Here is a 16,537-nt window from a genome sequence, read left to right as displayed (position 1 = left end):
CTTGCCTCGCCCCTCACCGAACAACAAGGTGGTGTCCAACGTCCCCGGTGCCAGAGACCCGTGCTCCGACAATAAATGTGATCTTTTGTTTATGGTTCTACATGCAACGAGAAGTCATGTGTTTCTATGCCTTTCCACAAAATCTACAACTTCAAGCTCATTGATGATCCAATGGTTTGTTTCTTCCTTTGAGATTTGTGAGTGATGCAACTTGTGGCAAGAGGTTTCTCTAAAGTTCTACCTCATCTCAAAGATGTGATGGGGTTTCCCCTCACCCGGCTTGTATAGTATGACCAGGTTAGGGTTAGGTCCCTAGTCGGGTGCATGGAAAGATTCCTTGTGGTCAATAGGAGACACATGAAAAAAAAATGTAGGTGTGGCGGAGTTTACCAAGGAGAAAACCATGTACAATGCAAACTCACTAGAATACTATGTATAGGAGTTTACAAAGGAAAAAACCATGTACAATGCAAACTCACTAGAATACTATGTATATGTTGCTCCGTATTCAACAAATACATTCAAAAATAAAAAATCAAGTATTGTCATAAATTGTATGAAATATAAACTATATACATTAGGTTTATGGATAGATAGTAGGTGTGGCGGCCGCTGGACCATGCCGTAACGTTGCGTCCGCCACTGTGTTAAAAGATTAGTACTGTACTCTTGAAATATCTAGATGCTTCCTTGGCTCCTACTCCAAGTTGTTGTGAGACACCTAAGAGGAGGTAGGACAAATCAGATATCCTCAGTTTGTTAATTAGGACGAGTTTGGATGTCGTGGCCGTACTCGAGTCTGGAGACATCGTCGCTATCCTGAATTCCTCGCCCGCTCTACTGTTGCGTAGTTTTCCCCATGAGGTCTACCGCTTCGTTTGACCCAAATCTCGCACGACTTGGTGTAGATTCGACGGGCTTCCTTGTAGCCAAGAAACGTCGTGGCCCTTATGTTGTTGCGGGTTGCGCCAATTTTCATCTGATCTGAGGCGATCATCTCGGCAAGTTCGTACACCGTGGTCAAACTGCACGGTGTTCCAGTGAGTTTCATTTCATTAGTTTCCAACGGTCACCAAGGCTGACGTTGTGAGCTCTTCTTCAATCTCCACCCCTTAGCTTATTTTTCATCGCTTGCCAGATCTGTCCGACTCCCCTTTCCTCGGCCGCCGGCGCGCTAACAGTAACTCTAGCAGATACCATATACGGTGCTGAACTAGCAAATAACCGTCACTTTTCGGTTTTGGGTACCAAAAAATGACCAGAACAGAAACCGTATATGGTACCGAATCGACAAAAAAGTTCGGATCAACCGAATACACCCTCCCAAATCCTTACATCTCCACTGCCTCGAGCGAACCGAAACAGGCAACCGAACTGCTGAGAAAGACTGTTTTTCTTTATCTTCTTCCTCTCCGTGTCCCCGATCCGGCCAACGAGCCACCGCCACTGAACCACGGCGCCCAACCCGGCCACAGCGACCTCCCCAGGCCACCCACCACCCCCGCGCCCGACCCGGCTGGAGGTCCCGGCCCAATCTTGGCCGGAATCTGGGCCGGCAAGCCCTCTTCCACCGCCATCTTCCCGAGCTCCGGTGGACGCCTCCGAGGTCACAGCCACCGCTCTGGAGTCTGGACCTCGCCACTGGTCGCCCCCGACCGTGCCTGTCCGGAGCTCCATCCGGCAAACCGTTTCCGTGAATCGGCTCGTTGATTGATGAGGATTGAATCTCAGGCTTTAATTTGAGGAAAAATGGTTTGAAATTTGGAGATTTAACCAGGAACATGCGTACCGTTCTTCCTTGTCGTGCGGGAGGACGAAGATGAACATGAGTTGGGTTTGGCTGGGCTAGATGGGCCAGGTGTAGAGATTCGGTTTTACAGATTAGGTATTGGAGATCTGGTCTGCACGTGTCAAATTGAAACCGAAAACACAAGATCGGTAGACTGAATACGCGTTTTTTTGGGTCACTAAATTCGGTAACCGCTAGAGTTGCTCTTATCTCCAGCCGGATCAGCATCCTTGCGACTCGCAACCTCGGACGAAATCCTTATCTTGCACAATTAGAGTATCTCTAGTAGGCCCCGCAGTAAAAACGTCGTGGAGATGAAGGAAATGAGGAGTTGGACCCGGTCACTGGAGCCCTAGATATAGTATTCGACTATTCGGACGGAATGATAACCATATACGTAACTTTTTTCAGGCCAGACTGTTTAGAAAAACCCATTCGAAACTTCTCCTCCTTGCTGACCAAATGGGCTGCTCACGGATTCAGATCAATTCTGATTGCATGGAGGTGGTAACGACAATGCAAGCGGAAGGAGTCTCGGCAAGTACAACAGCAACGATTTATTCAGATTGTTACAGTTTTTCTAGGTCATTTACTCATGTTATTATAGAACATTGTCTTAGTGAGAGTAATAGTATTGCTCATCTTCTTGCTTCCCATAGAGGTCGAAGCGATCCTTCAAATTTTATTGTTACTTCTTTAGTGGACGATGTAACTATTATTCATAATCAATAAAGTACCCATGATGGCGTTAAAAAAAAACTCATTCGAAACTTTTTCCATAAAATTCAAAATATTTATAACAAGCTATGTAATGGATCTGCCACAAACGCTCTGGACGTGCGATATTTCCTCTTTTTCCCCGCCCGAAGCCTATCTATATCTTTTTTTTTTCCTCTTCTTTACTTCACCGCTCTCTCCTTCTAGCCCATCTCGCTGCGAAGAGCCCCAGCAGCCCCCTCGTTCGTCTTCCTCGCCGCCGCCAGTTGACCTCCCCTCCGATTCTATCGCTCCCGAATTGAGATCAAGGTAGACAGAAAATCAAAAATTCTCTTTTTGTTAAAAATCAAGGCAGGGCAGCCGCTCTTCTTTCCCTACTGGGTCCTCCTCCTCCGCCCGTGGATCTCGCGAGCTTTGGCGTGAAGGAGGCAGTTCCTGGTTCAATATCTGGTGCCCCCAGGGATGCTCTGTAGTGCACCAACTTTGCGTCTCCGATAAGGAACTCTTGGTCTTTGGACTTGCCACTTAGTTCTTGACAAATCTAGTTTCGGCTGCCCGCCCGGAGAGATGGCATCGAGCACCAGTGAGGTTCCTGAGGTAAAAAGCAAGCTGAAGAAGTCCGGGAGCTTGGGAAGTAGCGACACGTATGTGTGCGCGGACAAGATTGATCTCACTAGCCTTGATATTCAACTAGAGCAGCAGCTCACCAAGAAATGGGGCAAGGCCAATCTCAAATCCCAGGGACCCAAGGCGGACTGGGAGATTGACCTTGCTAAGCTGGAGATCCGGTATGTAATCGCTCAGGGGACATATGGAACAGTGTACCGTGGCACGTACGATGGCCAGGATGTTGCAGGTATATATCTCAATGCACTTAAAAATGTGAATAGATTTTGCTTGATTAGGGGCTCATATTTTGATTGTATGATCTCTTACATATTCAGTTCAAATGACACACATGATGCTATGTGATCGAATAACACATGATTATTACTCGTGTTTATTGATATTATCAAGCACAAATTTGCAATTTCTAGGATAATTAGAAGTGGCACACATGATCCTATGTGTTTATTCATGTTGATTGTATCCAATCCTTCCCCAATGATTTAAAACCATCAATGGATACAGTTCCCCCAAGGGTGGCATGCTTATTTAAACCCACTCCAAATTCTAAATGGATGCCTTAACCATAATTATTTAGCAAAGCGTGACAGTAGTACTCCACGCATTATGTTACCTTTGGTGGCTGTTGATCCAACCCGGTGCAACTCAAAAGCTAAAAACAGAAATAGATACTAAGATACCAAACTACAAAATGGAGCACCGACTAAGGGGTAGAGTCAGGTGTTCTGTTACTTGATCCAGAACTTCATGTTAACTCTTTGGGTTCCGCATAATACATTGTTTTTTGGCAACAATATGTGTGTAGTGGGTTTCTAGGCACCTCTAGTTTTGTTTTTCGTCTTTAGAACCGAGATGCCACTATGTACTTTCAGGTTTGATTTCTTCAATTCATATTTTTCCCTTTCCTACACTTGATAATTCACATAACAAGTAAATAGTTTAGTTGGGCTTCTAGGCCCTTTACAAGGTAGAAGCAACATTTGATAAAGGGCCAACCTACTGTGAATCCAAGAATTTCACTTGTTCTGGTTTTTAGCAAGTTAACATAGTCAAATAGGCCTGGCTAATGAGCATGCTCGGCTCGTTAAGGCTTGACTCGTTAGGCTCGACCTTAACGATCATCATAGCCTGTTTGGCTCGGTTCGTTCGTCGGGCGCTCGTTAAGCTCATTAACAGTGAAAAAATGGGCAGCATATAGGCAGAAATAATGACAAGAAAAGCAATACAACAACATTACATAATAAACCATAACAACATAATAAACCATAACAGTAGCAGCATGCAGCAGTGAAGAACTGGAGTTTCGAGCGGCACTGATAAGTCTAATAACCATTACATCACAAATACTACATCCTCTGGTGTCCTCATACAGAAGCAATAAATAAAAGGTTCAACAAGGCATGCAGCTATGCCAGCATCCACAAAGCAAAAGGTCTTTGGTTCGATCGACAACAAGCTACAGGAGACAAATTAACGAGAAAATGAGCATACTCACGAGTCTCGCCAGCTCTGCTCGTTAGGCTCTTTAGTGTTGCTCTACTCTGTTCGTTAGCCTACCGAGCCAAGCACCTAATGAGTCGAGCTGCTCGCCGAGTACCGAGTAAAATGTCCAGGCCTATAGTCAAACACCCGCCTTTCCGCCACTTTGAATATGTATAGGCAAGAACTATATACGCTTACTTTGTGACTCTATATGCATATAATTATCTGATTGCAGCCCAGATAAAATTATCTGAACACACTTCAAAGCTCGCCCTCTTGTTAGTTCATCTAGTTTTTGCACCTTTGCCAGTTGCCGCTTGCCACTATACATCAATTTGTTTTTGCTTTAAATGGAGATGTCTCAACATCCATTTATTTAAATTTCCATTAATATTTCTCTATTGATCTTCTTTGTTGAATCTTCCCAAACTGTTGAGAACATTTCTGCAGCGTGCTCAGTAGTTGATATATTTGACTATAACTGAAAGGAATGCTATCTGAAGCTTTTGCTACTGGGTACTGCCTGTTTGGACTTACTTTCCAAGCTTAGCTTTTTTTTTTTTGCCAACTTCAGTTTAATCTATCAGAGTCTCCAGTTTGGTAGTTTTGCTACAAAAAACAAGAAGACATTGTTCCATTGAGCACACATTGAGATGATCTTCTTGCTTTGTGGAGAATTCTATAATTTAATTAAGGCAAATTGGCTGCATACTAATTCAGATATCATTTCTATGTCATATTGGGATTTGACGTCCCTTTACAATCTTTCACATTATTCATTGTGGTTTTTGTAAGATTGAAATGGCTGTATTGCAGTGCACAAATATTCCTAGTTTCCTACAGTTGCATCCTTCAAGCCTTACATAATTATATCTATCCTATTTTCTTACTGAATGTATACTTTTCTATCACTAAGATCTCCAGTTTTTACTTGAAATGTGCTACGACTGTGCTGCGTCATCAATTTGGGCATTATTTTCCCCCACATTTGTGCACATTATACAATGCTGATTCATGGAATGAATGAATAATATTCCTCATTGTTATATGCAGTGAAGCTATTGGATTGGGGAGAGGATGGTTTTGCCACAGAAGCCGAAACTGCTGCTTTACGATCATCATTTAAGCAGGAAGTTGCTGTCTGGCATAAGCTCAGCCATCCAAATGTTACGAAGGTGAATTTCAGATTCTTGTTATATATCAGCCAGGGGCGGAGGCAGGAAATTTTGATTGGGAGGGCTGACTAAAAGGACAAAAATTGGAAGGAAATTTAGAGAAGAAGTCAAGAAGCCCAGGCGCATGTAGATAGTTGGGGGAGGAATGGTTGGGGACCGGCCGGTTCCAGGGATGAGTGCAGGCTGCCTCCTCTCGTATGCTTTTGGGCTAGCTTTTGGCATAGAATATGAGAAGTTAGAAGTCAGTTCGTCAAAGAGCAGATTTTCCTATGGCTGTTGTTTTTGTGTGTGAATATTGAGGGGGGCCATAACTATAAAATGCACAGATTTAGGTAGAAGTAATCCCAGATCATACTAAGTTTCTTTTTCATGGCCCGGGCCTTGGCCCCTGCTGCACCCCCCCCCTCTCCCTCCGCCCCTGAGTTCAGCAATCCTGTCCATATTCATGTGCGTGTTCTTGTAGTAAAGCTGATAGCTCACTGACTATTAACTTATAATTCGAGATTAACATTTGTAGCTGGTATCATCCACAGTACTTTCGGGCTATTTGAGAAAGTACTTAAATACATGTCGTAATCTCTTTTGCAGTTTGTTGGTGCATCTATGGGGACCACTGACCTTAAGATTCCAGCCAACGACACTGGTGCACGTGCCAACTTGCCGGTTAGAGCATGTTGTGTTGTGGTAGAATATCTCGCTGGAGGCACTTTGAAGCAGTACCTGATAAAGAACAGACGACGGAAGCTCGCATACAAAGTTGTGGTTCAGCTTGCATTGGATCTGTCCAGAGGGTAGTAAAAACTTGAGCTCAAATCACTGCCATGCATTGTTTCTATCTGAATCCACTTGTAATATCTGGTGTTTTCATTTTCAGATTAAGCTATCTACACTCACAAAAGATTGTACATCGCGATGTGAAAACAGAAAACATGCTACTTGATACACAGCGAAACCTTAAGATTGCTGATTTTGGTGTTGCTCGCGTTGAGGCCCAGAATCCCAAGGATATGACTGGCGCGACAGGCACACTTGGTTACATGGCCCCAGAGGTATGACCTTCTAAATTTCACCCTTCACAGAATGATACCCCGCTTAAATAAAAATTATGTGTTGTTGTATGTATTTACAGGTTCTTGATGGTAAACCATACAACAGGAAATGTGATGTTTACAGTTTTGGCATTTGTCTATGGGAAATCTATTGCTGTGACATGCCATACCCGGACCTTAGTTTTGCTGATGTCTCTTCTGCTGTTGTTCATCAGGTTTGTCATGTGTTCTAGATATACTCCTGCCATGCTATTTCCCTTCTCTCCTATGATCATGCAAAACACATACAGCAAATATAATAATTCCTCATCTGTGGGCAGAATTTGCGGCCAGACGTACCCCGTTGTTGTCCAAGTGCATTTGCAAATATTATGCGTAAATGCTGGGATGCAAATCCTGACAAACGTCCTGATATGGATGAGGTGGTGCAGCTTATGGAGGCTCTTGACACAAGCAAAGGTGGTGGCATGATACCGGATGGTCAGTCATCCGGATGCTTATGTTTCACCAGGGCTCGTGGCCCGTAATTCTTTTCACGGTGCTCTCCTCCCTTGTGATGCTTTGCCCATCGACATGACTGGGAGCTCAACAGCATGCTTCCCATTGTCACTTGTGCAGTTGCTTGCAGTCCTTTGGCTGCTTTTCCATCTTTACGTTGTTCTGTGCAGCTTTCATATGACCACTGTGGTCGTGTCATACTTCCTATAGCAGTTTGATGTTGTAATAGTAATTGTGAAGTGAGTGGATACTCGCATATGTTGTATTTGTACAACTGAGGTCTCACATAATTGTAAAGGTCTTGCATTCTTGAAACTGCTGCTGCCTTTGTGGGTCTATTTGGCGGCACAGTTGGATACGTCTTCTGTCCTTTGCTGTGTATACTCGAAACGACTGCAATAAAGGGCATAAAGATACTTGTGTGGTTAGCATGATGGCATGTTTCATCAACCATTCACTTGCTTTGGAAATTTATGGGCTAGTGTTTTTTCTCTCTTAGTTTGGACTGAAAGAGATTCAGAATTCATTTTTTTATTTCCTAATTGGAGCTATGGCTGATCCGTAACTTGTTATGCGATGGAAACATCAAAATTTGAAATCAAAATTCTACTCAAAACCAACGAAGCTGTCGGTACTAACATCACGGCTTTCTTTACTCTTGCGTTTAGAGGGTTTGTTGTAAATACCAGCAGGATTCTCCTATTATGCATACGGTACTACCTATATGTTCGATTTTACACGCAAAAATTTAAAACATGACGACACTACATAATAAACTAGCGGTTCCTGCCTACTTTCCATGCAGAATCCGTTTGATGGTTGTGGTCAGTCCATTGCTTCCAAGCCTTTTGCCGTGGTAAAATATCGTTCGTCGTGGATGGCACCATCCATGGCTCTTGTCGAAATAAATGGTGCAGACGTGCGGCTGGTCTCTTTCATAACTGAAGCCCTTTCGCAAGGGAACCAGTGAATACTTTAGCCTTCAGATATTCAGTTGCATCCTCTGTTTCGATCTGGTCTTGCTTCAGGAAACCAAACTGAACAATATCTCCCCTTTCAAACTTGCATCTTTCCTTCCTCCATCTGTTATGAGCTTTGTTCATTTGGATGCCATGGGTGCTTCGGGTGGGATTTTAACTGCTTGGAATAATAATAAATTCCACCTTAAACAATCTCTGTGGGACAGATCAGTTTCAGCTCAGTTTGATTGTTGTGCTTCAAGTCTTACCTTTTGGGTCACCAATGTTTATGAACCCAATTCCGAAGCTGACAGAGATAACTTTTTTCAAGAATTATTTGATTTGCAACAGATTGTTACAGGCCCATGGATTATTGCTGGAGACTTTAACACTGTCAGATCTGCTGATGATCGTAACTCTGGGCGAGTGACGACTACTGAAACTCTAAGGTTTAACAATTGGTTGCATGATATGCAGGTTCAGGAACTTCCCCTCCTGGATCGAAACTACACTTGGTCTAATATGCAATCCACTCCGATCTTGACAAGAATCGATAGAGTTTTCTTCAATACTGATTGGGATTTGGCTCTTCCGAATTCAACCTTGCATAGCTTGCCTCGTTGTACTTCTGATCATTTTCCCTTGAAGGTAGAGGCTTCCACTCAAATCCCAAAGTCCAGTTTGTTCAGATATGAAAACTACTGGAAGTTCAGTCCACTTTTCAAAAATCTGGTGCATGACAGTTGGGCTGATTGGCATAATGGTTTAGACATGGCTGCTACTTTAAACGGCAAACTCAAGTTCCTTAGAGGTAAAATTAAAATCTGGAAGAAAACTTGCAGGCCTATTAAAGTCTATCTTGATTGCTGCAAATTCACTTTGAATTTCTTGGACTGGCTAGAGGAAAATAGACCCTTATCGGCTCTTGAATTCTTTTTCCGATGGATGGTTAAAGATAAGCTTCAGTTTTATATCCATTCCTTTGCTGTGGCTGCAAGACAACGGGGAAGAATTAATTGGTGTGTCCTTGGGGATGAAGACACCAGATTCTATCACTCTAGAGCTTCGGCCAGAACGAGAAACAATCAAATTAAGGTTATTCATGATAATGACAGTTACTACTTTTCCCATGATGCAAAACAACAAATTCTCACTGGCTTTTACAAAGAGCTTGTTGGGGTACAGGGTTGGTCTTCTAATGACATTGAGATTGGTTGTCTGTATGAAAGTCATGTGAATCTGTCTGATCTCACACGGCCTTTTTCTCTCCAAGAGATTCATAAAGCTATTAAAAATATTCCAAGGGATAGAAGTCCAGGCCAGATGGCTTTGGCTCTGGTTTCTTCCAAGATTTTTGGCCTATCGTTAAAGAAGATATTTTGCTATTCTTTTCGCAGTTTTTCCATGGGAGCTTGCAGCTGGACATAATTAATAGATCTTTCATTATCTTACTGCGAAAAAAAGAAAATGACAGTTCGCTAGGTGCTTTCCGTCCTATATCCTTGTTGAATTGTCTGGTTAAGTGGATTACTAAAGTTCTAGCGGCAAGATTGCAAAATGTGATTACCAAGCTGGTGGATAATGACCAATCTGGTTTTGTTAAATATAGATGCACTGCGGATAACTTTTTATATGCCATGGATCTGGTTCAAGCTTGCAGGCAAAGAAAGAAAAAGGCACTAGTTCTGAAGTTAGATTTTCATAAAGCTTTTGACACTGTTTCTTGGCAAGCTCTTTTTAAAATTTTGTCGGTCCGGGGCTTTGATGATACTTGGTGTATGTGGATACAGAGCTTGTTGTATACCGCCAAAACTGTTGTTATCCTTAATGGGATTCCTGGGAAATGGATCAATTTGAAGAGGGGATTGAGACAAGGTGACCCACTATCTCCTCTCTTATTCATTTTGATTGTGGATGTTCTTCAGCAAACAATCAAGAAATTTGCTGCTGATGGTGCTCTGAAGCATCCCATTTTTAGGGACCAGCCTTGTCCTGTTTTGCAGTACACGGATGATACTTTGATTGTGATGGAGGGAGATATCTTTTAGGCACGGCTGCTCAAAGAAATTTTGGATGCTTTTGCTAGCTTCTCTGGACTGCATATTAATTTCACTAAATCTACTTTTGTTCCCATCAATCTCTCGACAGAAGAAGCTTCTAAAATTTCGTCAGTTTTCGGCTGTCTGGTTGCCTCCTTCCCTCAAACTTACTTGGGTCTGCCACTCTCGGATTCTAAACTTCCTAAAATAGCTTATCTTCCTTTGATCTCTTCGGTTGACAAAAGATTGGCCAGCTTTTCCATGAATTTTATTTCTAGAGGTGGAAGGCTGATTCTTACCAAGTTAGTACTCTCGGCCCTTCCGCCTATTTTCATGTCATGTCTTGCTTTGCCGAAGTGGGTTATTGAGAAAATTGATAGGCTGCGAAAATCCTTTTTCTGGAAAGGAAAGAAATTCTCTAATGGTAGCGATTGCTTGGTTTCTTGGGAGCAGGTTTGCCGTCCGTTTGACGAAGGGGGCCTGGGAGTTAAAAATCTTGCAACTCAAAATAAATGTCTCATTGCTAAATTTGTGCACAGACTCCACACTAACCCAAGGTCGTCATGGGCGCTTTGGGTTAAAGAAGCTCACCATCCTAGGAGAGATCTCGAGGATATTACATGATCTGGAGGCTTGATTTGGAATAGAATTAATGAATTTGTGGGCTGCTATCGACAACTCACGACCGTTCATATTGGTGACGGGGAATCTACTTCTTTTTGGCATGATGTTTGGATCTTAAACTCGACTTTGGCTGAACTCTTCCCGGCACTTTACTCTCATACTACTCGCCCAAACATTTCGGTGGCTAACTGTTACAGTAACGGAGCGTGGGATATTCCCTTGAGACATTTTACTTCTGACCGAGCTTGCTCTTAATACAATGCCATCATTCCTCAGATTTCAGGTTGGGTTCCGATTAGTGGCGAGACCGACAACAGATTTTGGAGGATGGAACCATCAAAATCCTTCTCTGTCAAGGCACTGTATCAGCTTGAAAACTTTGGGGGTGTGTGAGACCCCGAGACTGGATTTATGCAATTTAGCCCCAAATGCTAACTCGCGCATAAATCGAGCCCCAGTGCCTCCCTACGATGAGCACTTCACAACACACACGCAATTTGTTCACCGCAGGTTGGAACAACAATGATATCATTACATCACTTTAAGACACAAGAATTAAGTCAAGCTCATACATGGAGCAAAATACCAACTTATTACAACTCACGGACACATGTCCACAATCATCATTACACCAGCGGAAGCAAATTAGGCCCGAGTACGGACAAATTACTATTATTGCCTAAGAGGCTGAAACTGAAAGGAGAGCCCGCCACAAGTTCACAGAACCCTGCTCTGAAATCTTCTGGCTAAAGTCGTCGAACTCCACGAAGTAACCACTCACCTGCTCCTCCGGAAACTCTGGAGAAAACAACGTTGCAAAGCAACTGAGTACAAAGTACTCGCAAGACATACGGGAGATCTATACTAGATGTGCAACAAGTCTCAAAGGATGGTACTATGGTGGGGGTTATGCAACAGCAAAATATCTGGAGAGACACTCTAATGACATCGTCTAAGTAGAGGATGAGAAGCGTCTACTAAGTGAAGTGATCTTCTAATATATAACACCAAACAAACACAACCTCTTATCACCCCCTCAACCCCTTGTGAGGAAATGATCCAAAGGCACTCACACTTAAGCAGTTTAAGCATATCCATGATTAAGGCTAATTACCACTCAAGTTTAAGAGATTAAGTTAATTAAATGGTATGAGTTCTCTATGATCAAGTAATGACCAACCAAGTCATCCATGACTGCGGACACGGCTTTCCGAAAGATTTATCCCTGCAGGGTGTGCCAATTTACCCGTACACGTTCGTCCAACCCTTGACGCCACTAGCATGGAACACACGCAAAAGCATGTGCCGGCAGGATTGAGCGACACGATGTTTCCAAGCCCCACAACTAATCCAGGAAACCACCCAACTGAGTCTAATCCGAAACGAGAGCCCGGCTGAATCGTCGTACGGAGTCAAGAGTTGCAGGAACTGCTGGTAGTGGTTCAGTGTCCGCAGAATGACCACTCCAGACGTGTGCCGCAGTCCTATATGTATGCAAAGTACCAACAAATCTTCACAAATCTCTATGTGCATGTAATGCAAATGCCAAATGGAACGCCCGAACTATGTGGCCCCTGGAAGAGCTATGAAACGAGTACTAAGCCGAGGGGGAACCCATATATTCTCCCACAAGCGGTTAGCGCGAAATTTCTTGGGTCGGCGAAAACGAGAACTCAGTCCTTAGGTCGACACCAATGGAACAAAACACCAATGCGTTAGCACGGCCTCCCATCGCTGCCTTGTGCATGTAATAACAGGTCACAGTTTAATAATTGCAGTTAAATACAGAAAGTAGCATGTGGATGTAGCAATTGTATAAACCCAAGTAAGGACACTGAACTAGCAAGCTAAGCAAACTTCTAATGACCAACTAGGGCAATAACAAACATGTGACATGATAATAGGATAAGGAATAAGACACAGAGCAATAAGTAGAGCTGGCTAAAGCTATGCAATCCTAGAGGTATCGTGACAAGAACCGAGAACGTAACTTAATGCAAGAATGAGAGAGAGGCATTGTGTATAATCAACATGTTCAAGGAATGGCTGCTTGCCTGGATTCTCAGTCGCTGGGCACCGAGAGAGGGGATCCGAAGAAGTGTGGGAACCCGGATCGTCGACGGAGTAAGTTGGAGTCGCTAACGTAAAGAACCAAATCACACAATACGCCAATAAGTAACCATTCATAGGTGCAATGCACAATACAACATGATGCAACAATATGCAAGTGAAAAGATTCCATTGAGCAACAAGTTAACCATTAGGTGATTAGATCATGGTAAACAGCAGCTTTAAAATACACAAATGGTCTAACCAAGTAGGCTACTGTGTTCTAAGAGTTACATCGATCAATGTCGCACCAGTGGCACCCGGGGTACCACCGCTGCGTGACGCGCGGGCCCCGTTCCCGGGTTCTCGGGAAGGTCTCATCCCGGGGAGCGTTTATGATCTCCCCGGCAAGCTACCGGCCCGAAAGGGGCTAGCGGGGCTTCGGGGAATATTCCCGCCTGGGCACCTCCCGGGAAGCTGCTTCCCGGGAGGGGGTTCCCGGGTGCGTTGGGCCCGGGTGCTTCCAGGGGTCGACCTGCGGGGACTAGGGGTTCCCGGGCGCGTGCCCCGCCTCGGGCGTGGGGCCAAGTGGACAGCGCCATGCAGGCGCGTGGCGGGCGCGGGACGCGCAGTCCCACCAAGGCAAGGAGTAAGGCGCATGGCTCAGTAAACGAGCCGACCGACGGGTAGTTACCCGTCCGATCCAAGGAATAGTGGTTGTCTAATCCTACCCTAGGGTCTTAGGCCCTTAGCAGCGGAGGTGGCACCCATGCACTGCATGTCTCCCCATTGGACACTTGTAGCTCATGCACCGTGGCACATGTGGCATCCTCTTGTGTATAAAAGGAGGACCCGTGCCAGCGGTCAAGGGGGTTTGTTGGACAGTCGTTCAGTTCCACAAGTTCCCTTCACTGGCTCGTTAGATTGAGGATTAGTTGGTTCCAGTAGACAGCCAGCAGAGAGCAGTAGGGAGTACTTAGACATTGAGAGGAAGCCCGGGAACTTGCCCGGCAACTTGTAAACGTTTGATCCGTAATCAATATCAGTTCAGACAGGCAGGACGTAGGGTTTTACACCTCCGGGTGGCCCGAACCTGGGTAAAAAACGTGCGTGCACCTGTTCTTGGACTAGCGCGCACCCTTAGCACTTTGTCTCACCGGCCCCGTAGGGCCTCATCGGCCGTGCCGGCGATCACCGGGTCTCCGTCCCAGACGCCCCTATCGAACCTAAAAGGGGGACGTGGCCGCACGCCCCCGGTGTCGGAGCACCGAGCGACGACATCTGGCGCGCCAGGTAGGGGGCGCGGGAGTGGACAACGCCGGAGATCGCCGGCAGCAGAAGTTTCCATCGGCGTCGGCTTCGCTCTTCTTCACCGACGAGTCTAGTCACCATGCCCCCCAAGCGGGCTGGTGGCTCATGCATAGACCCGCGTGAGGCCCCAGCAGCGCACAAGCGGTCGCACGACGTGCGACCTGAGTTGGGGGCTCAAGAGAACCCCGAGCCCTCGAGGGTGCAGCAAACGCAGCTTCCTCCGCCGCCTCCTCGGCCGTCGACCGACAATCGGCCAAGGGGACCGGCTGCCCCCAGTGCCAGGGGCAGTCGGGCGAGCACGCACGGCGTCGCCCGGGCCAGCCAACGGGTTGAGTCGCGGCCAGAGGACGCCCCGCGGCAGCGGCACCAGGAGCACGCCACGTCACAGGCAACCCCGGGGGGTTCGCACCCTGCACACCCGGAGGTGTCCGGGGCCAGGGCGGGAAGCAGCCGTTCAGGAAACGGGCTGCCCCCCGTGCGAACCCCGGCTGAAGCCATCGTCGCCGTGCGCGTCATGATGCGGTACGAGCCGCAGCAGGGCACGCCGGCGCACGAGACGGGGGCCCGGAGGGGTCCTCAAACTCATCGCCCACTGTTCTGTGAGCGATGCGCGTGGCATCTTGAATGCCCGCCAGCAGGAGGATCTGCGCCCGCGCTTGGAGCGCCGGCGCAGGCGCGAGGTGGAGTGCCAGCGCCCACAGGAACAAGAAGACGCTCCCATGGGCCCCGAGGACGGCTGCACCGCGTTCACGCGCGAGCTGTGGCGGGTGGCGTGGCCCCGTAAGTTCCGAGCACCTGTGCTCGGTACGTATGACGGGACCGCTAACCCCAAGGATTTTCTCCTGACCTACACGTTGGGCATGCATGCCATCGGCGCTGACGACAAGGTCAGGGCGAACTGGTTCCCGATGGCCCTGAAGGGATCAGCGCGAACCTGGTTGCTCAACCTGCCTGCCGGGTCCGTCGCCACTTGGGCAAACCTGCGCGAGCAGTTCGTGAGCGCGTTCCAGGGTGGCTATAAGCGCCCGGGAACCATGGCGGAGCTGCACGCTGTCGTGCAAAAACCGGGAGAGACGTTGCGGGCCTTCGTCAACCGCTTCTCCAACCTCTCCTATTCCATCTCGGAGGCGGAGGCGGCCCCCATTATCAACACCTTCGCCATCAACGTCCGCGATCCCAAGATGCGCGAGAAGCAGGACAAATCGGATCCGGACGACGCAGGACTTGTACACCTTGGCGCACAAATGCGCCATGGCCGAGGAAGGGCGCCTAGCGCCCGAGCTGGCAGCCCAGGCTGCCGCGAGCCCTGGCGAGGGCTCGCAGAAGAAGGGTTCCCGCAAGCGCAGCGGGAAACAAGTCCTCGCTGCGGACTCGGGGGCTCCTGCCGCGAGGCCTGCGAAGAAGGCCTCGCCGGGTGGAGAGTCTGGCGGGAAGCAGGGCGACGCGCCCCGCTGCCCCATCCACAGCAACTCCACCCACGACGCGCAGAATTGCCGTGTTTTGCAGGGGATCAAGCAGCGGCGGGAGCAGCGCCACGAGGAGCACCGCGCCGCCGGCGCCTGCTTCAATTGTGGCGACATCGGGCATCTCTCCCGAGATTGCCCGAATGACCCCAGAGCGGGTTCGAGGCCGGCCGGCGGCGGTGCCGGCAGGGGTGAACCCCAAGGGGGGTGCGGCCAACCCCGCGCTGGACGGGAACGCCCTCCTCGGGGACGCGACAGGGCGCGCGCTGAGGAGCAGCGCGAGTCCGACTATACCGGCGGCGATGAACCTGGCTTCCAGGAGCCTCGTGGCGTCGCCTGCATTCATGGGGGAGCTTACGCTCTCCCGTCCCACGCCACGGTGAAGCGCCTCACTCGCGACGTGTGCGCGCTGTTGCCGGATGCGGAGCCGAAACAGCCGCTGAGGTGGTCGCACGTGCCGATCACCTTCAGCGCCGACGATCACCCAGCACGGCAGTTGGGTTCAGGGGTAATACCCTTCGTCGTCTCGCTGATCATTAGCAATATGACGGTGACCAAGGTGCTGGTGGACAACGGAGCAGGGCTTAACCTCCTGTCCGCCAGGCTGGTGGAAAAGCTCCAGCTGCCGATGGAGCAGCTGAAGCCCACCAAACCGTTCCGGGGGGCGAACCCCGGGATCGTGCGCCCGCTGGGACGCATCACGCTGCCGGTCACCTTCGGGTCCCGGGAAGCGTTCAGGACCGAGCACATAGTGT

The 16,537-nt window shown here is 47.6% G+C and overlaps 1 protein-coding gene across 1 annotated transcript; it reads left to right on the top strand.

The window, feature by feature from the left end:
• Positions 1-2,679: 2,679 nt before the first annotated feature.
• LOC100826412 (serine/threonine-protein kinase STY13) lies at positions 2,680-7,771 on the top strand. Its single transcript, XM_003562000.4, has 6 exons — positions 2,680-3,362; positions 5,669-5,790; positions 6,379-6,581; positions 6,665-6,839; positions 6,920-7,054; positions 7,160-7,771. Exons 1-6 carry the CDS (start codon positions 3,074-3,076, stop codon positions 7,364-7,366), a joined length of 1,131 nt encoding a protein of 376 aa, XP_003562048.1. The 5' UTR covers positions 2,680-3,073; the 3' UTR covers positions 7,367-7,771.
• The last annotated feature ends 8,766 nt before the right edge of the window (positions 7,772-16,537 follow it).

This window comes from Brachypodium distachyon, chromosome 1 (genome assembly GCF_000005505.3).
Source record: "Brachypodium distachyon strain Bd21 chromosome 1, Brachypodium_distachyon_v3.0, whole genome shotgun sequence".
In the NCBI taxonomy this organism is placed as follows: domain Eukaryota; kingdom Viridiplantae; phylum Streptophyta; class Magnoliopsida; order Poales; family Poaceae; genus Brachypodium; species Brachypodium distachyon.
Note: the sequence above shows the minus strand (reverse complement) of the source record. Positions and strands in the feature narration are given on the sequence as shown.

Excerpts from the sequence above, each read along its gene's own strand:
- LOC100826412 (XM_003562000.4), top strand. The coding sequence starts at position 3,074 with ATGGCATCGAGCACCAGTGAGGTTCCTGAGGTAAAAAGCAAGCTGAAG. Across the intron at positions 5,791-6,378 it reads GCCATCCAAATGTTACGAAG|TTTGTTGGTGCATCTATGGG; the intron begins GTGAATTTCAGA and ends TCTCTTTTGCAG. Across the intron at positions 7,055-7,159 it reads CTTCTGCTGTTGTTCATCAG|AATTTGCGGCCAGACGTACC; the intron begins GTTTGTCATGTG and ends ATCTGTGGGCAG.